At 54.6% G+C, this 26,205-nt stretch overlaps 1 protein-coding gene across 6 annotated transcripts in view; it reads left to right on the top strand.

Moving 5' to 3' along the window:
- DLGAP3 (DLG associated protein 3) overlaps positions 1-26,205 on the top strand; it is a 121,847-nt gene that overhangs the window by 75,995 nt on the left and 19,647 nt on the right. For 4 of the 6 annotated variants that reach the window (XM_044997740.1, XM_044997734.1, XM_044997736.1 and 1 more), the window contains one exon: positions 20,658-21,729. In XM_044997740.1, coding sequence (XP_044853675.1) covers positions 20,716-21,729 — 1,014 coding nt within the window. In that variant the 5' untranslated portion in view covers positions 20,658-20,715. Of the gene's footprint in view, positions 1-1,334; positions 1,570-20,657; positions 21,730-26,205 lie in introns of all 6 variants that reach the window. The other 2 variants (XM_044997735.1, XM_044997737.1) reach the window with 2 other exon arrangements.

Here is a 26,205-nt window from a genome sequence, read left to right as displayed (position 1 = left end):
AAGCTCTCTGGGGCTTGGTACCACTCCTATAAGATGAGGGTAATAGAACTTTCATCTCCCACAGGGGTGAGGAGGATAAACCCATTCAAGGTTGTGAGCTGCTCAGTTACTACACTAGTGGGGGCTAGATATGAAACCTACTCTGTGTTGAGAAAGTGCCTGTCACATCCTGGGCATGTCTAGAGCCAGGATGGGGTTGTGCTGCTCTCATTTTGGGGGTGCAACATTTATTTCCCCGCTCTAAAAACTTGGCCTTAAAAGAGAAAAAATCTGCCTCCCCCCTCCCCGTCTCCTTAGGGTTTCTGCAGTCAGGAGAAACGGAAGAAGCCAAGAGACTCGCATGCAAACTGGGGCTGGGCCTTGATTGGCCAAAGGGCCCAGGCAGCTGCTGGTCATTCTCCCAACCAGAGTGAAATGCGACTGTGAAGTGAATCACTCGCTCGGCGTGTAGACAAAATCTACCCCTGTGCGCGTGTCATATAATGTCAGTGATGCCGTTCACAGGGGTCTCTGACCCTGAATGAACAGAACATTGTTCCCCCCTGGAAGTTAGTGCTGCCCAAAGAGGCCTGTCTTTCCGGAGGAGTAAAATGAGGGAGAGCTGAGGGGGCCATGAGGTTAAACTGAAGGGCAGCGAGTGACCCGAGGTGGCAGAGGAACCCTGGCACCTGCCTCCCAGCCCTGTGCTCAGAGGTTGAGTGGCACATGCCTTATTCTAACGTCCGGCTCTAAAGAAGTGATGCGCCGTGTCAGCGATTTGCAGGAATAGCTGGGGAAGAGGGGGATTCTGGCCCTTTCCTTCCACTGCAAGGAAATCCCCTACATGAGAGCCTGATCCACGGCCCACGAGACCCACTGGGGCTCTTTCCATTGACTTCAGTGGGCTTTGAATCAGGCCCTTTGCTTCTCTTGTAATTTCCCCTCCTCCACATTAATACATTGGTGCAGCATTTTACACATTTGTTTGTAAAGTAATTACTTACAGGAATGACAAATTTCTAACTAATTACACGATCGCTTTCCTGTGCGAAAGGACTAATGAAATATCCATGACCTGCTTTCAGCTAATTCAAGTTTTAAGAAAATAATTACACTATATAAAATTATCTACTAAATTAGGTGATTCTTTACTAAACTCAGGTTTTTTTAGACTGAGTAAATTTTACTAATACACCGTCTAATAAAATACCACTGTAACTGGTAATAATTAAAATATTTGCTTTCAATAATTCTTTTCACTTATGACTCATTATCAAAAAAAAAGTAAATAGATTAAAGGTGCAGTCAAAATGACCTGGTGGGATTTCATATTTATTTTCTTCTGATGATTGTAGATCAAATTTGCTCAGTTCATGAGTGAAAAGACCATTTTTCTACCTGCTGCGTTAAGCCAGTATTGGGAATTGAAGCTGTGAGCTTGTTCTGTCTCTTTCATCACCAGCCATAAAGATCCCACAATGGGAACTCCTTTGACGTTCACAAGACAGAATGGACTCTGGCATGGTCTCCCATAGCTGTGTATTGTCTCTTCAGGGCACAGGGCTGTGAAAGCTCACTTCTGTTACTATGGTAAGCAGAGATGACTGATTCTGAAATTAATTTTCTATCCAGCTGCAACAGATTGTTCCTTCTGTAATGGGCAGAAATGGATCTGTCCAATATCTTCAACTTGTTTATACATTACAGAAGTGTTAGGAGGAAAAGAGCCACAGCAGCAAACAGCATCGGCTGTTAAATTATAATGTGTTAAAAAATAATCCCCCAGGCTGCATCCTCTGCTAGTGTCAATCAGTGTCGCCCCAGGGAAGTCAATGGAACGGGGCGGATTTCCACTAGCTTAGGATGCGGCTCCAAATGTTGAAATTCTTCACACTAATACTTAGTCTTTTGAATCACGGAGCACCTCCTAAAAACTGGCTGCTCTTGGTAACAGGCCCTTCGAGCTAAGTCAGCCGTATTACCCACGTCTTGCAGGTGAGGCACAGTGACTTGTCCATGTGGTAGACCCAGGGCTGGAACCCAGACGTTTCTGGTGCCTAGCTGGGCCTGCAGACAACGAGGCCATGCTGCCTTCTCACTCTGCGGGGCTGCTAAAGGGGACAAGGGGACCTGAGCGGATGGCCTCACAGATAATGTCTGTGGGGTGGCTGGAGTGTCGTGCTATGTTCAGCACCAAGGACAGATCCTCCGGGAAGCCGGGCTCATTAGGAGCCCAAGAAGGAAAGCCAGGCTTCTAAGGGCTGCTGGAGAGAAGGCCGTTCTGCTAAGGTTTCGGGTCACTGTTAATTGGCAGGTCAGCCTGGCGCAGTGCGATAACCGAGCGGGAGAGAGGCAGGGCTGCGGCCATGGGAGGCTGAGGGCGGCTCAGGTTAGCGCTGAGGAGAAGGGTGCCTGCGGTTTGCAGTTTGGGGTGTGTAAGGTCCCCGCGAGCTCTGCGTTGGCATTCGGGGGCTGTACGTGCCTGCAGGGTGGGGTGGCGGGATCCCGAAGGGGGGGAGGGGAATGGTGGCACATGCCCATGGAAGGAAACCTCTGCCTGTCATGCTCCGCTAGGCCCCAGCACTGGTGCCTCCAATAGGCCGTATAAATATAGAAAACCCCATGAGGCTCTATAGGGGCTTCCTACTGTGTGTCCTTTTGGGTAGGGCTCCGTACGACTTGGATTCAGACAGCTGGGGCAGAGGGGCTTTTGTGAAAGCCCCCCCCCAGGGCTTCAAAATAGCCTGTCACCCCCTGCAAGCTCAGCACAGGGGCAGTTCTCTCCCCCAGCAAACTCAGCAGGAAGCTCTGTGGCCTTGTCCCTGGGCGTCTGTCCCTCCCTCCCCGTGAGGCTGCCTGCCTAGCTTCCAAGCCCAGCTGTCAGCCCCGGCCAGCTAACTCTGCGGTGCTTGCCTGCTGGGGAGGAAGGGTGACTTTTCCCTTCTTCTCGTGTGTGTCGGCGCATGTGGGCTTGTGCCTGTCTTTGTTATGTGCCCAGGATTCAGGTTGCTTTGGCTTCCGTGACAAGCCCTTCCGAAGGAAAGCGCCCCCACTCCATTCCCTGCCCTTCTCATGCTGTCTGTGCCCGCCGTCCCTCCAGAACGGTGGCACCTTGTCACCTGAGGAAGCGCGTGACCGAGACGCCTGGGACCATGAAGCTACGAGCAGTCTAAGAGCTGGGGGGTAAGTGAGTGGGGAGCCGTTTTCCTTCTCTGCAACACTTCTCCTCGGGCCCACTCCAGGGCCTGCCCGCTGGAGAGGGGGCCGGAGCAGACGGTTCAGACGAGCTCATTGAAAACGATCCGGCCAAACGCCAGGGCTGAGAAGTGGTTAGTGTGGAGAGCCAAGTGCGGTAGTGAGCCCTGAGGTCAGAAATGCTCTCGGAGAGAAGTGCCAAAGCACAGCTGAGAACAGACAGCAGGAGACGTTTTAGGGGCTGTGCGGGCATGTGCGTAAGTGGAGATCACCAGCAGGGGGGTTTGCTGATAAGGGCCGAGGTGGGGAGAGAATGAAAAGGCGAATGAGAACACAGATGTGGCATAAATCAGTAAAAGCGCTTGTTGTATTGATCCTCTCTACATGCCGATCTCCTCTGGCACCCAAGGGCTCTGCACTTTGCCAGCGTTAGCTCGCAAAGCTAGGTAGGTCAAGTGTTTGCATAAGGGCTCTTCCCCTACCACTGAAATGCAGCTGTCTCTGGGGTGGAACTTGGCAGATGTTCAGCACCACTGGCTTCCTCTGTAACTTGTAACAACGAAGCGTCTCCTGGTGGGTTAGGATGGGGAGTGAAAGAGGATACCCTGTTCCTAGGGAACGGAGGAGGAAGTTGCTGATTAGCTGAGTTGGAGTCGGTCCAGGACATGGGGTAGACACTCAACTCTTGTTAACGCTGCTTTGGGACCTTCAGTGGGGTCAGAACCTGAGTGGTGTCATCTGGGTTTACAGGGCTCCCATCAGGCCCCTGAGCGGTGATTTTATGCAGTGCTGGCCTATGGGCAGGGGGTTAGTGCAGCGATGCCCAAGGTGCAGGCAATCCCCTGAACTCCCGGGTGTTACACTCTGGGAGCTCCTGATGAAAAGCACTATGTAAGAGCTAGGTGTCATTACCCTGCCCTCAGCCGCAGTGAACTCAGCCCTCGGCCTCTGCGGCCAAGGAGACTCTGGCAGGAAACCGGCAAGGTTGGAAACTGACTGGAAAAGAAACGTGGGTGCTTTGGAAAATCTCGCCTCTGGCTTTGGTGCCGGGGTGGGAAGGTCTGGGGGGACCCGGGCTGCAATGGTAAAAAGTCCCCACAGACCTGGTCAAAAGGCCACAGATGCTGCCACGTTCCTATGGATGGGCCAGCTTTTTGCTCGCCTCCACCACTGGCCATTGCTGGAGGCTCTGAGGAAGGGGCCTGGGGCCGTTCCAGTTCAGGGAGCAATCGAGACAGGAGGCCAAGGGAAAGAAGATGGCAGTGCAATCTCCCCACACCCACCGTGCACACGGCCCCTTGCCGTCTGTCCCCCCACGCCATCATCCCCCCTTGCACTCCCTGGCCACGGCCTAGTGGTCTCCTCCTGCCAGCTCCCTCCCTCCCTCCCCCTCAAAGCTCAATTTCAGCCATTGTGTTTTTCAATCTTCCCCTCTGATTATCCTAATTCCGCCAACGAGCGCTGGGCTCGGTGATTGGCTGACGGTGATGCCGAGGCCTCCTTGCCTTTCAATCCAGGTGCCTCCAGACTCTGCAGAGGACAAATCCCCTCCCCAAGGCGAGTCTCTAATGGAGTTTGACACTGTTTTATTGGTTCCTCGGGGGCAGGAGAGGACGGGTGTGCCGGGGGAGGGATGGAGCTTGACGGGCCGGGGACGAAGTGGAAGCGTTTACTGGGCGGTTGCTGAAGATGGGCGGGTGGGGATGGGAAGAATCTTGTGCTGCCGCTGGTGAGGGAAAGCCCTGGGCAGGAGCCCAGTTTTCCCAGCACTGGTTTCTCCTCGCCTCGACCCGGTGAAACAGAGGCACAGAGCAGGGATGTGACTTGCCCAGGGACACAGTGGCAGAGCCAGGAATCGAACCCAGGGGTCCTGCCTTCCCAGCACCCTCTCCCAGCAGCAAATTCTCAAGTTCTCTTAGAGCTTCCTTGTTGATTCACTCTGCTACTTAAAGCCTGGGTCATAAATCCTCCACTGAGCTCCCTGTTGCTTTGGCTGCTAGTCTGAGATAGCAGTGCAGGACCCGGTCCCCTGTGTTGGGAAAGGACAGCTGGGAGCGAAGGGGCGACGGACAATGGAGGGTAGGGTTAGGGCCCTGTGGAAATCTTCCCTGGAAGATAGGAGGAGCCAGCCCTGCGGTGCCCGTCTCTGGGACAGGGGCCTGTGATGATGAGACGCCAGCCACACAGGCTGGGGTGGCTTAGGGTCAGCTTGGCCTAGACTCTGAGTCTCTGGGTCACACAGTCCGTGTCGGAGCTGGGAAAACATCCAGGAGCCTTGGCTCCTAGCACCGTGCTCTCATTTCTGGACCAAACCCCTGCCCCAGCTGCAAATAGAACCCAGGTGTCCTGGCTAGGCTGTGCTTAAACACTTTAATCAAAGGCGACTTGCAGCCGTGTGGCAATTTAAGGCCTCATAAACTGATTCAGATAAAATAAGCCAGGGTCGGGTTTGAAATTGAACCCATGATGGCTGTCTGCTTGTGGGGGAGCCCGCTCCTCTTTGGGAACCTGCACCACAAAACCACCCCTGGGCCCAAGGACTGAATGTTCTGTGGGAACAGAGCTGGCCAGGGCTGAGCCCCATTGCAGAGGCTTTGTGGAGAAGTTTGCACCTGTCCTGTCTCCAAAGAAAGGCGCTGAATTCCCTCAGCAACCTGGACAGACCTACTGCAGTAAACCTGCCTCTGCAGCAGCTTGGCCGTAGCCGCCCCTGCGTGCCTTGCTGCCTGCACGGAATTAGCAGCCACCTCATTGGAGGGGCTGCCGGGCAGGTGTCTGCCGCCACCAGTGCACAGACAATGCAGCGAGGAGCCCCAGGCCAGCAGCTGCGCTGCAGCTCTCGAGAGACAGCCCAGGAAGTTGTCTTTGTGCCACGCAGCTGCTGAGCGGCTCCAGGGCCGGAGGAGCGTAAATCAGGGCAGTCTGGGAGACTGCTGTCATTTACCAGACCTGCCAGAGTGCTCCAGCCACAGAAGCGGGGATAGGGCTACGAATGCTGACCCCAGCTCAGGTGCCAAGGGAACCCCTCCCAGGACCATTGCATCCACGACTGGAATCCAGAGCTCAGAAGACATGGCCCGGGAGGCGTGTAGCGCCATTGTGTCTCTGCCCTGCAGCTGGGATTGACAAATCATCTTGCACTGTCCTCTGCCCTCGTCAAACAATATTTCTATTCAAAGGGATGGACTGGGGTCTAGTGGTTAGAGCAGGAAACGGGGAGCCAGGACTCCTGGGTTCTTTTGCCAGCTCTGCCACTGACTCGGTGCCTGTCGTTGGGCCAGTCACACCGGCCCCTGCGTCCCTGTTTCTCCCATCTGTGGAAATGGGGGGAAAGGATCCTGCTCTGCTTGTCTCTGAAGTGTGTTCTGCAGAGCCCCCGGAGTTAGTCAGTGCCCCCTCTGCTCCCAGAGCAACCGCTTCTCCAGCCCCCGCACTTGACGGCCAAGACATCCCTGGGAAGCTGCTGCAGGGGAACTTCTCTGGAAACGCCCCTGGAAGATCCTCCTAGCAGCAGCAGCTTGTCCCCATTACTCACCCAGCTGACCACTCTAAGCTTCCTGCAAACAGTATTAACAGGACATGCCAAAAAGCCTTGTATGATTCTTTGGAGGCTGGGCCTTGCTGCCTGTTGCACTGGCTTCCCAGCCGCCGGCTGCCTGTATAATCAGGGTAAGAAGGTGCAATTGAGCCTCCAACTCTTGAGTTAAAGCAGTAATGTCCTTAGCTGGTAGCAGTAGTTGGTTGTTACCCTCCAATGGAACAGCCACTGTTAGTGAGACACGGCACACGCTTTGCCAGCATGTTACAGCCGTGCAGAGCTGTGCATCCTTGTACGCTGTTCCTTGGAGCTGGTGCCACTGCTGCTTTTATCTCCAACCCACATAGACTCTATGGGGAAGCAGGAGCGCGTCAACCAGGCACTGCTGAGACAAACCCATGAGATCTGGAAGATTGGCTGCGTATCTGACCCCCAGCCCAAACCCTGATCCCAGCTGTAACCAGGAAGGGAATTGAGCCAGGTACCCAACTTTCCAGAGTGTGACTCTGGGCTGGAAATTTGATTTTTCTCTTGGCGGTTCTGCTAGTTCTGGGTGGACCAGACCCCCACCCTCAAAGGAGTCTGGCGCTCTGCCCCAGCGTCTGCCTCTTCTGCTCCTGGAGAGATGTAGTGTAAAGGAAAAGCAGTGGAGGAAAACTAGTTAACCAAACTTTTTTCCATGAGCCTTGATTCCAAGCCCATTAGCCACTTGCAATCTGTGCTGTTGCTCTGTTTCCCGTCCCTGCCCCATTGCCTCCCCTGGTAGACGTCCCATTGCACGCAAGGCGGTCGCTATCTCCGCACACGTCGCTAGACAGAGCAATCGAGCCAAGTCGTTTGTGAAGAACAGAATCCCCCCCTGCATAGCGCCATAAGCTCTGTGGCCCCCCAGGGAAATTAAAGTTGTCCGCTCTTGGCATATGGGCCATATATTTGCCTGTCCAAGTCCCAGTGCCCTATGGTTACGAGTCTCAGTTTGCATTCTGCCTTGCCCGCGCCAATGGGGAAAAGATGCAGCAGAAGCAAAAGTACGCAACTAACTTTGTGGTGGGGGAATTGCTGATGGGAGCTTCTCCCGGCGTAAGATGCAATAAAGGCAAGAAGTGAGTTATTTGTAATGGTAATTACGCACTTCCAGTTTATCCTAGCACATAATTGTGTGGGCGTCAGGTTCCCAATGGTGGTAATTACCCTGGTGGTAAATGGCACAATATTAAGACGTATTTTTTTTTTCCTTTTTCTTTTTTGTTGTTGTTGTAGTAACAAATTCCATTCTTATCAACAGCTGACAAGCCAAGATCCTGCTTTAGTAACACCCATGTCCAGTCTGTGGGCAGGAACCATTTACTGAGGAGTGAATTTCAGCCTGGTCCCCACTTCCCCTTTCCATGTCATTCCCGAGCCATTTGGAATCTTTGTACTATCCCTCTGCAGCCTCTGGTTTCTCCCATCCCCATCTGCTCTCCTTAGGTTTGGACCTTTTCCTCAGCTAGGAAGGTTAGAATCTCTTGACCAACCCAGCCTGTTGCTTCTTCTAATCCACTCGCCTGTCTCCGACAATGGCCAGACATTTATATCCTCCTATAACGCCTAGAGAAATGAGCATTAAGCAGGCCTAACCCAGCAGCCCTTCACCCCCAACTCTCCTCCCTTCTGCTCGATTCCCTTTCAGGTGGACTGAACCGGGTGGTAATTTGCCCGAAACCCACCGCACTTTCCTGGAGGCTGTTGGCAAAGGCGTCATCTTTGCTCTGTCTTCCACCCCTCTGGATTCATGGATTCTAAGGCAAGAAGGATCATTGTGGTCATCCAGTCTGATCTATATAGTACAGGCCCAAGACCTGCCCTGAACTGATTCCTGCTTGAACCAGAGAATTTCTTTTAGAAAAACTTCCAACCTTGAGTTAAAAGGTGCCAGTGGGGGAGGGCCCACGGCCCACCCCAGTCCCTGGAGAGCTGTTCCAATGGCTGTTTACCCTCACTGCGCCGTATTTCCACTCTGAATTTGTCGAGCTTCAACTTCCAGCCGTTGGCTCATTTGACCTTGGGCCCTTCAGGCTAGCAGACAATTGTCAAATTGTTCCCTGTGGTAGCTACTTAGAATCTGTGATCCACTCACCCCTTAGCCTTATCTTTCTGTTAAATAGATTGAGCTCCTTGAGTCGATCACTCTCAGGCAGGGTTTCTAATCCGCCAGTCATTCTCCTGGCTCTTCTCTGAACCGTCTCCAGTTTATCAACATCCTTCCTGAGTGGTGGGCACCAGAACTGGCCGCAGGATTCTGGCCGCAGTCGAGCTACAGAGGTAAAATAATCTCCCGACTCCTACTCAGTATTCCCCTGTTTATGCATCCCAGGATCGTGTTAGCCCATTTGGCCACTGGCAACTCGTCTTCAGCTGGTTATACACCATGACCCACATGTCCTTTTAGAGTCACTGCTTCCCAGGATAGAGTCCCCCATCATCTAGATCGGGCCTGCATTCTGTGTCCCTAGGCGTATACATTTACATTCAGCCACCGCAAAATGCATATTGGTTGCTTGCGCCCAGTTTACCCAGCAGTCTGGGTCCTTCTTGCTACCTCTTCAAAACCTTTCAAGTGAACTGACCTAGATCTGCTCCGTGATGAGTTGGAGGACAGGGTTACAAGACCTGACAGCTGGGGTTGTGCTCACACCTTGTTCCCCCCAGCATGGCACGGGGAAACAAATGCAGACGCTGCCTCTCAAGCAGGCTCTCATATGGTTACCTCTTGTTCAGAGTCAAGAAAATGCTGATTGAGCATCTCAGCAGCACTTAGCCAGGGTGAGTCAGCGCAGGTGAGAGGAGACCTAGTCTGCTCAGTGAACCACAGGCAGCTACTAGAAGAGGCACTGACAATGTTCCTGGATTCCAGAGGGTGAAGCAATTAGCCGGGACCTTTCTCCAACCCAACCTTGGAATTAACCTTTCGAGCTTCAGAAAATCTTGTTTAGTTTCCTCATTTCTTCCCCTTGCCTCTGGAATAAATCTGCTTAGCACTCAATAGCCAAGCCTCATAACAGTCCTTGTGGCGGGGGCAAGAAACAAGGGGTCCCCCACAAACCTACGGTAGGTAAGTGATCTACCCAAAAAGGGGGCTAGCGGCAGAGCCGGGATTAGAACCTACACCCTCCTGGGTCATGGGCTGTGCTACTCTGGAAATGCCACGTGCAGAATAAGCAGGTGTCTGTGATGAGCTGACCTGGTGGGGTTTCTAGGCCTGCATTGCATAGGTGAAGGGGTTCAGAAAAGCGCCTCAGTTTGCAAGGCTGATCCCAGTCTCTGGAGGTTCCTTCCAGCCCTACCTTTCTAGGACTCAGGTGAAGTACCCACGCTCCAGTTACTAGCCCAGGAGGGCTGGTTGTGTCACTGGGGTCCCCTCCTCACTTCTTTTTTTAGCTCTGCCCGCATGGATCTCCCAGGCACTCTCACATCATCCATCCAGGCTGCTCCTCTGTCCCAGAGAAGCGCAGTGAGACATCCCCACGCCCCAGGAAGATTTGGAAGCAGCTCCCCAGGGCACTCAGCTCAGGGCCGGTCTCGCCTTGGCTTATGCCACCGTCCCACTTGGAGCTGGGTTTCTCATTCCTTGCTCTCCTGTCCAAATGCAGCTGCTCCCCATCCCCACCAGCGGCAGGCTCCGTATGGCGCCCGTGCCTGGGAGGGATGAGCGTGGTGGTGAGTGTTGAGAAGCAGGGCTGGGCTTGACATGCCTGACAGGGGAGCGGGGGCAGGAAAGATTGTCATTGGAGGCAGTGGCTGTGCTGCCGGGGCGGGAGCCTGATCCTCACCTTACCCACGCCTGCGTGTCCTCAGCGACTTCCCATGAGCAGGGTCGGGCTCTGCTCAGAGCACTAGTCCTTGACATGACTCTTATCTCCCCCCAACCCCAGGAAGGTGCAGCGCAGGGGGCTGATTCTCCAGCTTCACCCTGGCACGGCTCCACTGGCTCCGCTCCAGATTCCTATGCAGGCCTGTTCTCGGGGGTCTGTGTTACTGTCCCTGAGCAGGGCCTCTGAAAACTGGGGTTGGATCAAACTTTGTATCCAAAGCCCAAACTCGCTGAGTGTCGCCCTGGCACGCCCGCCTCTGCTGGCATCAGACCCTGCTGGCTACAGCTGTGTCCCTGGCCCCATCCCCAGAAGGGCTCCAGCCTGAGACAGGCGCAGTAAGGTAGCCCTGGCATCCCGGCCAGTTCTGAAACAACCAGCTCACACTCTAATGCTCTGACGTCCCCGCTGACCACTGAGCGCACCAGCCACAGCTGCCTTTTCTGCACTCCCTCGGAGATGCAGGCGGGGTGGAGGGGGTTAAAAAGGGATTCTGTCCACCAGGGCAGCCGAACCCCATGACCCTGTCCAACTGTGGCAGAGTCGGGTTGGGGGGACCCCAGTGGCCCCTGCTGCTCCCTCTCCCTCCGCAGTTTCCATGAGGGTAAAGGTGCCGGCTGCCACCCCCTGCCCGCCGGCTGCCTGGATTCATTACAGGCTGGGCGAATGTTCTTGCTCAGGGCTCCTTTTCGCTGCCACTGGCAGCTCTTTATGAGAAAATTACAGAGCTGTCTCGCAAAGGCCGGGCCTTGCTTTGTTTAATTCAACTAATTCCCCGGCACAAAAGCCCGCACGGTGCATAATAACCGGCTCCTCTGCTATTTTGACTCATTCTTACCAACACGCTAGCAATATTTAAAGCGATTTGCTTGGTTCCTTTAGCGCTAGAAGATTATACTTCTGCTCCCCCCGGCCATGGCTACCTACTGCCCCATACCCCCAGCTCAGCCAGGGCACTGCAGGAGATCACAATAAATCTATGGCCTGATTCTTCAGTGTGTGTGATGGGAGCCCAGCTTCCTATTGTCAGTCATTAGCCGGATTGCAATAACACCTGGCTGCGGAGCTCTGTGCTAGGCTCTGTACAAACACGGAACAGAATAACCCTGCCTTTGCTAAAAGCAGAGAGGAACTCCCCTTCCTTGCTCTGGCTTGGAGGATCCCCCACCCCACCAGCTCTTCTCCTCCGTGAGAGCTCCCCCTCCTGTCTCAATCGGATTTTCACCTCCAAGGTGATCACTGCCCCAAAGACCTAACCACTGCCCCTGTGCTGCACACACTGGCTATCTACTCTGCTCCAAAAGGACAGGCCCTGACTACTTGAGCTCACAGAGAATCTCCATGAGTTGTCGGCAGTACAGGGCTTATGATGCATGCGGGAACAGCTGTGATTCCATCCAGCAGAGGGCAGCAGTTTGTTTTAATGGAAACTTCATGTTTTGTGATAAACCGTGGCAATAGGCGTCTCCCCTGTTGATGGACCCTTTAAATTCCAACATTTCCCACCTGAGTTCAGTACTCGGGAAAGGCGCCTGGGTGGCCGATTGATATGATCCTCATTCTACAAGCTGCTAAACTGGAGTGAGTCTGTGACTTTCTTTGCACAGAGAAAGGAGTAGAAGAACGCAGGTATCCTGGCTTCCAGTTTCCTGCTCTAATCACTAGGCTGGGCTGCTTCACTGCTCCTCCTCCCCAAACACTGGAAAGTGACGGAAGGGACGTGAGTGGTCCTGGAGGACAGCCCCAGTGATTGGAGCTGCCTTCCTGTTTACAGAACAGGTCCAGCCCCGGTTCCATCTCCAGAGCCCATCTGAAAGCCCGGCCCTGCACCCCGAGATGGAGGAGGCCAGACCGGGGCAGTCGGGAAACCCTGGTGGCCTTTGGAGGCCGCGGCTCACGTTTCCGCTGAGTGGGCTGTTCAACGCGCAGCTCTGAAGCTAGCGCCGCTGGGGAAAGGGCTCAGGTGCTTGGAGCAGAGTCCCCAGCTGGGAGCTGGTTTGGAGGGGTTGCATCCGGGAGCCCCTCTGAGCCCCATCCAGGCAGGAGCCGTTCATTCTCTGGGTGCGTCTGCACGGCAGCGGGGAGGGGGCAGTCCAGGGTGGTGGGCTGGGAGGTTCATCTCCCACTGGAGACGTCCCCTCTGAGGGTCTCATGGCAGCAGCAGTGAAATCCATCCTGTGATGTCCTGTCGGCTAGCCGCTCGGCTCAGCTGGCCCTAATGAAGACACAATGCCCTCCCATGCCTAGCCCAGACACAGTTCTGCCCCTCCACGCTCACTACTGCTCTCCAGATGGGAGAACTTGGATTTTCATCTCAGTCTTTTTTCTTATTGGTTTTTAGCCTGGCTTCAGAGACACTGGAGTCCCCTGGGCTGTGATACCCATATGCCATAGCCAGCAGGACTACTGGTCCTTTACCCTGCCTTTGGCTGATGCCTGAGAGGAGGGCACAGTCCTCTGTTCTGTGGAAGGTTCCTTCCTGACCCTTGCAGGGATCAGCCTATGCCCTGGAGCATGAGATTTCACTGCCCCTATTGGCCACCTATAATTGCCAGTGCTGTTAAGAAGTCAGAGAACCCAGCCCATGGCCACACTATGGAATCTCCTCTGGGTTTTTTGCTTTGAATTGGAGATGGAGCTGAGCCTCGAATCCAGACCCAAATGTCCTAGGAGTCTAGGGGATGAACCACAGCTACATGCAAACCATGCTAGTGAGTGGGGCTCTTTGGAGGCCCCCATGTGCTAGGTGCTGTACAGAAGCATGATGGGAGACAAACCCTGCCCTGAACTACTTACAGTCTAAATAGGCCCAGAGGACCCAGGTCATGCTGCAGGTCACTGGCAGAGCCCAGCTCTCCAGAGCCCTAACCACACTGCCTCCCTGCCGGCTGAGCTAATGGAGTAACTCCTGTGTCTCTGAGGAGCCGGCTCCTGCCACTGCTGGGAGCTGCTGCTAGGGGTGACACGACTCGCATGCCCCCGGTGATCGAGGCCAGCTGGATGGAGCCGGAGCCTCTCCTGTAATCGTAGCTGAGCAGGGCAGCTGGGACGGCACATGGCTCAAAACCGTGCTGTGTAGTGTCTGCTTTCCATGGCATGCTCTTTCCCTGCGGTACGGTGCACCCTCGCTGCTCACTCACGCCGGGTCGGGGGTGTTGGAAGCAGCCGCCGTTTTAATAAATAAAGAACTAGGATTCATTAAGGGAAGAGGATGGGCCTGATTCTCCTCTCGCTTTACACCACGCTCACGTCTGTGGGAGTCCTCGGGGCCTGATCCTCCTCTCGGAACCCCTGGTGACCTCCGTGGGGCGACTCGGGAGTGGCTGTGCAAGGAGGCCTGCCGCGTGACATCTCCCTGGGAGGACAGCTGCCTTTTCTTTTAACAGGCGGCAGCTCGGGAGCTTCAGATGGAGCAATTAGGGAGCCTCATTAGAGCAGGAGTCGGATTGGGAGGGAGGGAAGCAGGACCGAATGATCCAACCTGGAGGATGGAGGAAAGGCGAGTGGAAAAGCTTATTAGAGGAGCCGTGTTCGCAGGCTGAGAATGAAACAGCCTCCTGTGCTGCTTGTGATCCTGTCCCCCTGGCGGCCTGTTCTGTCACCCCCTGTCATCAAGAGACCTCCCAGTTGCCAGGAGTCGGAGAGATCCTAGGGCAGTTTTGAGCCATGAGCGTCCTTCTCCTGGCATCGCACCCGCAGCCCTCCCGTTGTTCTGCCAGGCCCCCTCATGGCAAGTGGCAATTTCTCCCAGAGGCCGAAGGCGGAGCTGAGTCCCTGTAGCGAATCCCTGGCCGGAGAAGTCGTGTGAACTGGGGAGTCGTTCAAAGAGAAAATTCAGCCCTTGGGAAAGTGAGCGACGTGGCTTTGGCTAGAGCTTGGCACAGCCTGGGCACGTGGGCCCACAGCTCTGTCCATGCACCTGACTCCTGATCTGCAGCCCTCCCTGCAAACCCAGCCGTGGGCTGCCCACAGCCAGCTCTGCCGATGCACCTCCGTCCCACCTCATGTTGGGCCAGACCCTCAGCGGGTGTAAATAGCTGTGGTGGCAGTGGAGCTGGGACGATTTGCATCAGCTGAGGATCCCTCCTCCTGGATTTTGCCTGAAGATCAGGAATTAGTTTTGTGATTCCATTTGTCCACCCCTAGTGTCAAGCCCCGCTTGGCTCAGAACCATAGCGTGGCTCTGAATCTCTGTAAACAACTGCAATATGAACGGGCTCCTCCCTTCATGTTACGCCCTTGATCTGCATCAGCCTCAACTCCCACCACAAGTTACTGCCAACGGGATCTGAACGGCTGAGGAAGGTGGCTGCAGCTGAGCTAACAAGGGAAGACACCGGCTTCCAATCCTCCCCTTCTCTCTCTAGGAAAAACCACCTCTTTTGCAATTACCTTTGTCTCAAGTACAGTCTACCTTTCTTAACATGATTTGAAGACAGGTTGCCCTAGGCGCCCTCGCTAAATATGCTAACAAGAGCACTAATGACGCCTGTTAATTAGCCAAGCTACACTGGAGAATAAGTAATTTCCTCATTTATAGTCATAACAAAGCCAGCCCTCTGATGGGTTCTAATGAGGTAAAAAATACACATGCAATCCCCCATGCAGACCCCATCGTGGGTTTTCACAGTGTCTGGGATGCAGGCTGTTGCCGTGTGATGGAAGGAGACCACGTGAATCTCACACTCTTCAATGCAGAGCTGCTCTCTTAGCACCTCCAAGGGGAGAACCTAGACCCAAAATGGGCGGGGGGCTGGCAGATATTCTGGGTTCACCTCATTCCCCCAACATTGCTGCTTAGCTTTTAAATGCCCCTTTCTGCATTTTCCTTGTTGTCAACTGTTTTAAGCGTCTTCCCTGTGCTATCTCACTGCAGCTCCAGTTCATAGAGGTATAGATTTTCAAGCCCGAAGGGATCATTATGAGCATGTAGGCTGACCTCCTGTCTGACTCAAGCCACAGAACCTCACCCAGTAATTCCTGCATCAAATCTGCAGTGTTGGTGGAGCAACGGCATATCGCTGGATTTAAAGACTTCAAGTAACGGAGGCTCCGCCACATCCCTCGGGAAGTTGGTCCAATGGCTAATGAGCCCTCGGTCTTACTTCTAGGCTGGATTTCTCTGGCTTCTGCTTTTGGCCACTGGGTCTCATTCTGCCTTTTGCTGCTAAATTAAAGAGCCAGCTGCTATCAGCAATCTAGGAACTTGTAGACTGTGTTCGAGTCACCTGTTAACTCTTCTCTTGCACACACTAAAGAGATGGCGCGTCTCACGTCTCTCGCGGGGAGGCAGGGTTTCTCTTAGCTCTTTTCGGAACCCTCTCTAATTTGAGAGTCTCCTTTCAGAAGCGTGAATGTCTGGCCTCTGAGCCAGCTGAGCTGGTGATGGTCCAGGGTCCCTGTTTCAACCTTGGATGCCCCAAGACCTCTTGGCTCCTCCGCTCAGCAACTAGGCTCATAGGCGGAGCTGGTCCCCTTTGAAATTAATGGCTTTTAAAATCTCACTCAGAAGCTCTTCATATTAACAAGTCGAATGAGTGAGCAGGTGTCGTGGTCAGACTGGGCCTGGCCTGCTTGCTCCCGGGAGCCTTCAGCCTCTGGTTACCTGCTGTTAGGACAGGGAGCAGACTGAGCCGATAGAGAACGGGACTTTGCAGGATTGAAGGGTGTTGGCAGAGCTGTATGAGGAGACCAAGGCTGGAATAGCAAGAGAAGTTGCAGATCATGGGGAAGGGGCATTGGCAGAGAGCATGTGGGAGGCCAGGGGTGAAGTGGGTGAGAATTGAGGGGCGTTGGCTGAGCTGTGTGTGGGGAGCTCTGGACTGGAATAACAGGTGGGGTTGTGGGTCAGCACTGAAGACCATCAGCAGACCTGGGTACGGGGCACTTTGCATTTGACTTTTATAGCCACGCAGAACAGCTGAGTCGAGACACTTCCGGCAGCTTTCAAAAGCCATAGTAAAAAAAATGTTCTTGTGGCATCTGAATTGATTTGTCCGACTCATGCTTTATGGTGGCACCAGGCACTCTGAGCTGTCGAGCGGCGTATTCATAAGCTATTGCCACTGCAGTCCAGCCGTCCAGCCCATTCCGGGGGAGGCTGGTGTCTGTCTGTCCATCTGCCGAGAAGCTGTGTTGCCATGTGGCTTTCCTTACCCTTTAATATGGGTGGTTTCGTGTTTATTAATAATTAAGCAATGATTTGTGTTCTATAGGCTCCCACGTGAACCAAGCCCTGAACAATCTGCTAGGGGAATAAGGTGACCTTGTTTCTTGTGTCTCTGGAGATGGCGCTTTTATTTTTTCATGAGCTGCTAGAACTAATCATTAGAAAAGGGTGAAGGGGAGAAAAGAAGCAATGAGGTTGGCAAGTTTTACTGAGCCAGTTCCCCTCCCTCAGTTGCTACTGGGAAATATTTCAGGGTGAAGAAGAATACCCCTCCCCTACCCCAGCAGCTCTTGGGTGAAATTCACAAGACTCATGAGTGCAGAGAGATGAAGTGACTTGTCCAAGGAGCCTGTAGCCGAGCTGAGGGCTGAAACCCAGTTCACTGACTGACCCATAAGACCATATTTCTTCCCAGTTTTACTGCTTTGGGAAATTTCTGCCTCCCCTTCTACTTTGCTGGCGGTCCCTAGCCCCACTCCTCCGTCTTGCACCGTGCTTCCCTTCTGATCTGGTTGAGTAACTACTGGCTGAGTCGTTTCAGGCTGGGTTGGTATTTGGATGGGAGCCCTCCAAGCACTGCTGGATCAGTAGGATCCGTTTGAGCACAGAGCCCTGGTTTGGTATAGGTGGGAAATGGGACGCAAAAGCAAATTGTCCCTGCTTGTGGTCATTACGTTAACCCTATCATTGCATGGGATCTTTAATCTTATGCCTGGCCCAGATTCCAGTGGGGGTAATTGCATTCTGCTTCCTTAAATTCCACTTGTAAGAGGTATTCTCCACCTCTGCTCCTAATGATACTTAGCATATAGAGCACTGTGTACGTTCAAAGCACTAGACCTCCATTAACTCCTGTGGAGGAGCATTACTGTTCTCAAGATGAGATGGGGAAACTGAGGCAGAGAGGTGGTGAGTCTTGCCCAAGTCCAGCATTAGAATGGGGGGGAAGGGGGAGAGGGCTGTGGATTTCCAGCCCATGCTGCCTCTTAAGAAACTGCACATGCCTAAACTCCTGTGTACTATAGGGAGGCAGTATGGCCTTGTGGCTAGAGTGCTGCCTTGGCATTCAGACCTGAGTTCTATCCCTGTCTCTGCCACTGGCCTGCTGGGTCACCTTGCATAAATTACTCTCCTCCCCCCCCTTCCCATGTCTCAGTTTCCTCATTTGTAAAATGGGGATCATGATACTTTGGGGATCAAGTGCTTTGAGATCTACTGATGAAAATTGCTCTATGAAAGCTGGGTAGTATTGTTATTAAGCAGATGCTGTGTTCTATTTAACAGACTGTTGTGAGTGATTTGAAAAAGTGCTTTGGGATCCTTCTGGTTGAGAGGCAGGGTATAAAAATACATACACACAACACCTTTCATCCCAAACCCTTTACAAGGTATCCCTACGGGTCCTGCCTTCCACCCCATGGAAATGCAGCTGCCTCTAGGATGGAACGTGGCAGCTGTTTAACAGCACTCTGCAACATTACTCATCAGTTTAGGACAGGAAGTGAAGAAAGATCCCAAACCCACTTGGAACTGCAAGGAGAATGGCAGGAGGTAGGCGATAATGATTCAATTTGGCCAGGACATTGGGGTCAACAACCTCTGCTGTTGGGAAAAGTGCCCTGGGATCCTTAATGGCAACATGGGGTCAAGAACTTGGTTTTACATCTCAGCCAAAACCCAAACCTAATGAAAGGGTTACCCAAAGCACCACTATGTCGTCCAGTAGTGCCACTGTAGGAGTGCAGTGGTTGGGGCTGAATGGTTGGAGTATTATTTTTAGCAGGGGGCAGTGGAATCAATGTGGATTCAAGAGGGTACAGCGCCCCCTAGTGACTCATCATCATGCCCTATAACACCATGAGGGTCTCCCATACAAGTACTGGTCTGGCCCACTCCTGCTTAGCGTGGGAGAGATGGAAACATCCCTGCTTAAAGCAGCATCGCTGTAGGCTGCCTAGATTGCTATTAGGACTCCTCTGAGAGACTGAAAAAAGCAGCGTGCTCACTGGTAACCACTGGGTGTGGTATGGACCAGCTGTTCCCTGCAGCCATGGGCGTGTCTGAGAACTGGATGCAATGCTGGGGTAACAGCTTAGAGTCAGGTTAGCATGTCGCATAGCCCCAGCCAGTGCCGACTCATGCCAGTCCCTCACCAATGTATAAGGAAATCATAATAAGAAAAGCCATGTGAGAGAAATGCCAGCTTCAGTTCCCGGGAGACTGTTCAGTTCATGGTTCAAAGCCCACGAGACAGCCTGTTAGAGGAGTCAGGCCGTTTGGTTTGAGCCTCGTGTTGAATAAAATGCCCTGGGTACAGTTTAACTTTCTTTGCTCAATTTCTTTCTTCTTATTGTTTGGCTGCCTTGAATGGGGAACTGCAGGCGCTTTGATAAATGGACTGATAGGTTCCTGAGGTTTCAAGGTAGCTTCTATAAATACCTCTGTAACCTCCACTGGAACACGGCAGAAGTGCCATTTGGACGGCTTGATTGAAGATCTGCTGGTAGAATGAGGATGGATTGAGATTTCATATCACAGTGGGCCCTCTCTCTCCCCCTGACTTCTTATTTCAGCACATTATAAGCCACGTGAGTAGGGCTGGTTGCAAAAACGCAGAACCATTTTCCACCAGCCAGTGCAATTGGGATTAAATCAAAATGTTTAGGATTAAAATTTCATCTAGGAGGAAAACTGGGGGGTGGAGAACGTTCCGACAATGTTGAAATGTCCCGTTTTGACATGTTGGAATGAAACCTTTTCATTTTGAAACGACTTTTCATTTTGCTCGTTTTTTTATTCTGTGTTCTAGCATGTATGATAGTAGAACACTGACCAAAATCAAAATCACAATGAAATGTTTCAATTGATCCAAAACACATTTAAAAAAAAAACCAACAGTTTATTTTGTGGAGACCTTTGAAATGTTTGGGGTTTGTTATGATTGGGAGTGAAGTCAGATTTTGAAATCTCAAAATCCTTTAGATTAGAAGATCCACCATACTTGGTCAGACCTACTCCATCTAGCCCAGGGTCCTGTCTTCCAGTGCTTCAGTGGGAATGACCAGAACCGGACAATTTATCGAGTGATCTATCTCGCTGTTGTCCCGTCTCAGCTTCTAGCAGTCAGAGGCTTAGGGACACCCAGGGTTGTGTCTCTGCCTATCTTGACCTATCCTCTGTAAATTTACCTAATTCTTCTTTGAACCCAGTTATACTTTTGGCCTCCACATCATCACCTGGCAAGGAGTTCCACAGGTTGACTGTGCATTGTGTGAAGAAATACTTCATTTTATTTGTTTTAAACCTCCTGCCTGTTAATTTCATTGGGTGATCCCTGGTTCTTGTGTTACAGGAAGGGGTAAATAACTCTTTTTCTCCACACCATTCCTGATTTTATAGACCTCTCTCATATCCCCCTTGGTCATCTCTTTTCCAAGCTGAGCAGTCCCAAGCTTTTTAATCTCTCCTCATATGGAAGCTGTTCTATCATTCTGGTTGCCCTTCTCTGCACCTTTTCCAATTCTAATATATCTTTTCTGTGTGAAATGGAACATCCGTCCTGCGCCAGCTCTGCACGTGAGCACGACTTTGGGCTGGGCTCACAGACCTGCCTTACTTGGGGTTCCCTTTTCAGCACCCATAATTTCACCGTCCTTTCAGACTTGATTGGTGGGTACAGTTGGGTTGTTAGATCTTTGGCTGGTGTAGATGGGTGCAGCTCCATCGAAGTCAGAGGAGCCGTGCTGATTTGCACCAGCTGACGAGCGGGCTGATACGTTCTGCTCTCATAGAAAGGTGGGTACAGAGACGCCACCGACAGTTCTCCGCATGGGCAGGTTGAAGGTGCAAAGAGAGGCGGGGCTCGGAAACCTGCCCAGGCACCAGGGGATGGGAGATGGTTAACGTGTCTGTCCTGTCTCCGCAGGGGACCCCGCAGGGATCATCCGGCAGAATGAGGAAGTTCCGGGCAAGGTTCTGACACCATGAAGGGCTATCATGGGGAGCGCAGCCAATCACAGAGCTCCACAGGGCACCCGTGTCACTGCATCCCAGAGGACTCTGAGCAGCCCCTGGACTACATCCGCCACGGCCAGGAATCCAGGCAGCCGTACCTCCTCAGCCCCAGCGAGCCTTGTTCTTTGGATCACCGCTACTGCCCCTCTCGGAGCCCTGGGATCCCCGCTGAGTGCCCAGGCGGGCCGATGAGCCTGACCGAGCCGCTCTCCGCCAGCAGCAGCAGCACCTTCCCCAGGATGCACCACATGCAGCAGCAGTACGACTCCTGTGACGAGTGCATGGCGGCCACCCACCCCTCCAGCAAGATCAACCGCCTACCCCCCACCCTGCTGGACCAGTTTGAGAAGCAGCTGCCGCTGCACCATGACGGCTTCCACACGCTGCAGTACCAGCGGGCCAGCACCACGGAGCAGCGCAGCGAAAGCCCCAGCCGCATTCGCCACCTGGTCCACTCCGTCCAGAAGCTCTTCGCCAAGTCCCACTCCCTGGAGGCCCCGGCCAAACGGGAGTACAACGGCACCAAGATGGAGGGCCGGGGGGATGGGTACCACCATCACCACCAGCACCACCAGTCCCGGCATGGCAAGCGGAGCAAAAGCAAAGACCGCAAGCTGGACTCCCGGCACCGGCCCAAGATGATGGGCTGGTGGAGCTCTGACGACAACCTGGACAGCGACAGCAGCTACCTGGTGTCCGGCCGGCACGCCGTGGACCAGGGCACCCAGTACTGTGTGGATGCTCCTGAAAGTGCCTTCAGAGACTTGACTTTGAAGAGTCTAAAAAGCGGGGGGGAGGGCAAGTGCCTGGCCTGCGCCGGCATGTCCATGTCGCTGGACGGTCAGACGCTGAAGAGGAGTGCCTGGCACACCATGACGGTCAGCCAAGCCCGGGAGGCATATCCCAGCTCGGGAGGCAGCCAGGAGAAAGCCTTGGTATTGCAGGAGGCAAAAGCCAAAGACAGAGGCTACCATTACCTTCAGGTGAGGGGTGCACTGGGGCGGGGGCTGGCTTGGCTGGGGGTGTGTGTCAAGCCTGCAGGTGTCAGTCGTTGGTTCCCATCCAGCCTGGTTGCAGTGTCTGGAAGTCCCTCCGCCCCAGCGCAGAGGGCGGTCGTCATCAGCACTGCGTCTCCCAGCCCTGCAGCGAGCTAGCCAGATGCAGCATCCCTTCTACACCAGGGCTTGCAGCAATGGGAACGCCTGGTAGAAATATCCCAGCGCAGACAAGTCTCTGGATGCTCCTTGACGTTTGTCAGGGGCCTTCCCCCTCGGCCGAGCCAACCCATGGGCTCTTCTTTATGGGCTGGAGATCTGGGGATGAACTTCTTACCAATCCAGTTCCTTTGGCCTGGAGGCCCCCTGCACACGTCTCTCCCCTCCGTGCACAAAGGCAGCTTTCGGCAAGGGCGAATTGCAGCTCCGCTCCAGCCATGGCCTTAACCCAGGCGTTGTCTCTGAAGGGCCGTGCACAGAAACACGATGCCCCCGGGCCATGGTCAGTGGCTGCTGTGCCACCCTGTAATGCTCTGATGGGAGTCCCAGGGGTGTTGTGGCAGCCGGGGAGCTGTGCGGCGGGGCATGCGGACAGGGCTGGGCTCACTGCGCTGGGCTGCGGGCGCAGCAGGGAAGGCAAGTGAGCTGTGGAAAGCCAGAGAATGTCTCTGTGTGGCTGACACCCGGGACTCGGGGCTTGCGGAGCCGCAGGGCCAGTGGGCTGCTGCCACCTATGGGCACGAGTCGATCGTAGCACTTGAGCCCTGGAGTGAATGGGGCGGGAGGCGGGGATGGGATGCAGAGAAGCTTGGGGTTGTCAGTCCAAAGGGGATGGTCCTGGCCTCCAGCTCCCTCCTGGGCTGGAACAAGGAAGCCTCAGCGGAGGGTCACCTGCTTCCCAACGACATAACCAGTGAGACTGGAGCCAGGTCCTGTGTCAAACGCCGAACAATGGCCTGAACTATCCGCCCCCCATCCCTATGCAGGGCTGGACGCAACCCCACCCAACCCCACTCCCACTGCGCTCCACCCCCCCATATCCCGCCCTTGCCAACCCCCTGCCCTGCACACATCCAGTGCCCCCCCCCCTTTGGAAGACTTTGCTCTGGGTGTCAATCCTGCCGCTCAGTCTTGGTTTCATTGTAGCCCCACCAACAGCCATGTGGGCAGTGGGCAGTCTCTTTCCTGCCCGCTCTCCAGAATCCAGAGCGCCCATGCCCTGCTGTGACCCCCTTGGCAGGGGCGTTGGTTTGCCAAGGGGTGGGGGGGCTTTTGTCAGGGAAAGGACCACACCCAGCCAGCGCCAGCCTTCTCTGCTTCTCCTCACCCAGCCTCCTGGGCCTGCAGGGCTTTCAGTGGTGGGGTGATGCCTCCTCCCCATTTCCTCTGCATTGGGCCTGTGGATTGTTCCACATGTGACCATGTGGTGCAAAGGGCAAACGTTCCTGACCCGGCACTGACTTAGGTCATCAGTCCTGGCTCCTCCCAGTTTCAGTGGGGGCAATCTCCCTGTTCTAGACCGTAGGGTATTCAAGGGACCCGAGATGACTGGGTCCCTCCAGGTATCATGTGGTGATGAGATTAGTGTTTGGCCATTGCAGGGTGACGCCATGTGCAAATCCTGGCATTGTTTCATCCCAGGATGCCAGATGACCATGTGAATCCTCACACCTGGTATGCTCTGGTAGGTGTTGCTGGACCCGGGGAAACTGAGGCACAGAGCGGGAAAGGGACTTGTCCAAGGTCACTCAGAGAGACCTGAGGAGGAGCTGCGTGTAGCTCAAAAGCTTCTCTCTCACACCCACAGAAGCTGGTCCAAGGAAAGACATTACCTCACCCACCTTGTCTCTAATATCTGGGACCAGCACGGCTACAACAGTACAGCATACAGAGCCAGCGGCAGGAACAGAACCCAGGAGTCCTGACTCCTGGTCGCCTGATCTGAAGACCAGGCTTCTCTGCTTCCTCTGCAAAGCACACGTTTGTCCAACAAAATGGCAATCACGCCGTTCCCCGGTGAAATGGGTCTGACTTTGGGAAGGTCACTGCCGAGCAGGCATGTGCCACCAGCACTCCCGTGGCTCGTCACACCGGGCCCTGCGGGGAGACACTTCCAGATGTGTCTTGCCTGCCTCTCCCGCTAACTGCAAGCACGGCTCGCTTCTGCCCACCCCCCCCGGCTGAATTATTATTATTATTTATTGATCTGGACTGGGCCCGTGGTGAGCTCCAGAGCACTTAGCAGATTCCCAGCCTCTTGCCAGTCCGGTGTCCGTGTCCCCGGCTCCTTCCCAGGCTGTTGCTGTCTCTGCAAGCTGCAGCTCTCGGGGTAGCAGGTGGCTGGGGGAGGTGGGGGATGGGTTTGTTCTTCAGGCCTTGAGCTGGGGTCAGAAAATGGGAGTTGAACTCCCTCCTCTGCCCTAGGCATCCCGTGTGACCGTGGTCACGTCGCTTAGCCTCTCTGTGCCTCAGTTCCCCTGGTGTGAAAGGGGGGTGATGTTGCCTCCACTCTCCCACTTGTGGTCTATTCAGGTGTAGGGCAGGGGCTGTCTCTCACTATGGGTCTGTACAGCACCTGGCACACTGGGGCCCTGAGCTTGGTTGCAGCCTCTAAGGAGGGTTGCCAACTTTCTAGTCGCACAGAACCCAATACCCTACCCCCGCCCCTTCCCTGAGGTCCCACCCCTTCCCTGAGGCCCCGCCCCCACTCGGTACATTCCCCCTCCCTCGTGGCTCACTCTACCCCACCCTCACTCACTTTCACAGGGCTGGGGTGTGGGTGCAGGAACCTGCATTTGGGGTGCAGGAAGGGGTGAGGGCTCTAACTGGGTGTGCAGGCTCCGGTGTGGGGCCAGAAATGAGGGGTTCAGGGTGTGGGAGAGGGCTCCGGCTGGGGGTGCAGACTCTGGGGTGGGGCTGGAGATGAGGAATTCAGGGTGCAGGAGGATGCTGTGGGTTTTGGGGTGTGTGTGTCAGGGATGGAGCAGGGGGTTGGGGCTAGGGCTTGGGGGCGGGCTTACCTTGGACAGCTCCTGGTCAGCGGTGCAGTGCGGGGGCTCAGGCAGGCTGCCTGCCTGTCCTAGCGCTGCTTTGCACGTGCCCTGGAAGCAGCCAGCAGGTCCGGGTCCTAGGTGGGGGTGGCGGGGGCAGGAGGCTCCACGCGCTGCTTTCGCCCGGAGGCACCTCCCACCACTGCCCGCTTTTGGGGCACAGCGCAGTGCCAGCCAGGACAGGCAGGGACTAGCCTGCCTTAGCACCACAGCACTGCCGACCGGACTGTTAACGGCCTGATCGGCGGTGCTGACCAGAGCCCCAGGGTCCCTTCTTGACCAGATGTTCCGGTCAAAACCAAGACACCTGGTCACCCTTCCTCTAAGCAGCACTGCAGACCGACAGCACCTAGCAATGCCACTGCCGTTGGAGTGTAGGGCAGGAAGCAAGGAATACGGTATCCCACTGACACCAGCAGGGGTGATTTTAGGAAGGTGAAAGGGGATTGCAAGGGATGGCCCGGCACTAGGGGAAAAAGGTGATGGGGCCGACCCTCAGTGACCACAAGTGGCCAGCGGCACAGCACCCCTTAGTGCCAGGGGGCTCCCAGAGACCAGGGGGGAGGCAGAGAGGGCGGGGGTAGGGGGCGACTGAATGAGCTGGCCGAGAAGGGGACAGAGGTTCTCCGCCTTTATTCTGAGCGGTGGGATCAACGCTCAGCTTCACCCACGCACCCTGACAGCTGGCCGGCGCTGGCTGCTTTTAATGAGCGCTCGCCTTTCCGAGGAAAGCTCCCCTCCTCCTAACGTGTCCTCCTGGGAGCTTGTCTCTGCCAAACCACCTCTCCCTCCTCCAGCTCTGGCAGCTGGAGCGGGAGGTCCGGCTTGGGTCCTGCTGCTTTCAAAGGGCTCCTTTGCTCTGGCTGGTTCAGAGAGTCACCCCACCCGGCTTCCTTTAAATGTGAGGCTAGACCCAGGGCAGGTACAGCATGTGGATGGGCATGTGTCTGCCCACAGAAGGGCAGTCGCTCGGTCTCTCTAGCTAGCTATAGCTCTACGGGGGGGCAGATAGCTTGGTGATGAGCCAGGGCTAGCCCCCCCTGCCCCCCGTGTGATGGGCATGTAGCTCCCTGGCTGGCTGCCGTCCCCTGGGACTGAGCTCCACCCCTCTGGGTTTGGGTTGAGTGAGATGGGATCCAGGACCTGGCTTGGTTCCCAGCTTCCTGCTCCTCAGCCTGCCCCCTGTTTCCCTCTCCCTGGTGGCAGAATCGGGTCCAGGGTGCTACAGGTGTGTATAGGCTCCTGTCCCAGCTCCCTCACGGATGCTCCGCTCTTCGGTGCTTCTGCCTCATGCTCCCCTGAGGGATCCCCAGAGCTGCTCAGCGGCGAGGCACAGATGGGCAGAGGTGGAGCTGCTTGCTCTGTTCTGGGCTATGGGAGCCCCAAGGCCAGGGTGATGGGCTGGCAACTCGGT

The sequence above is a fragment of the Mauremys mutica genome, chromosome 23, assembly GCF_020497125.1.
Source record: "Mauremys mutica isolate MM-2020 ecotype Southern chromosome 23, ASM2049712v1, whole genome shotgun sequence".
In the NCBI taxonomy this organism is placed as follows: Eukaryota; Metazoa; Chordata; order Testudines; family Geoemydidae; genus Mauremys; species Mauremys mutica.
This window is presented reverse-complemented; position numbering and strand designations above follow the sequence as displayed.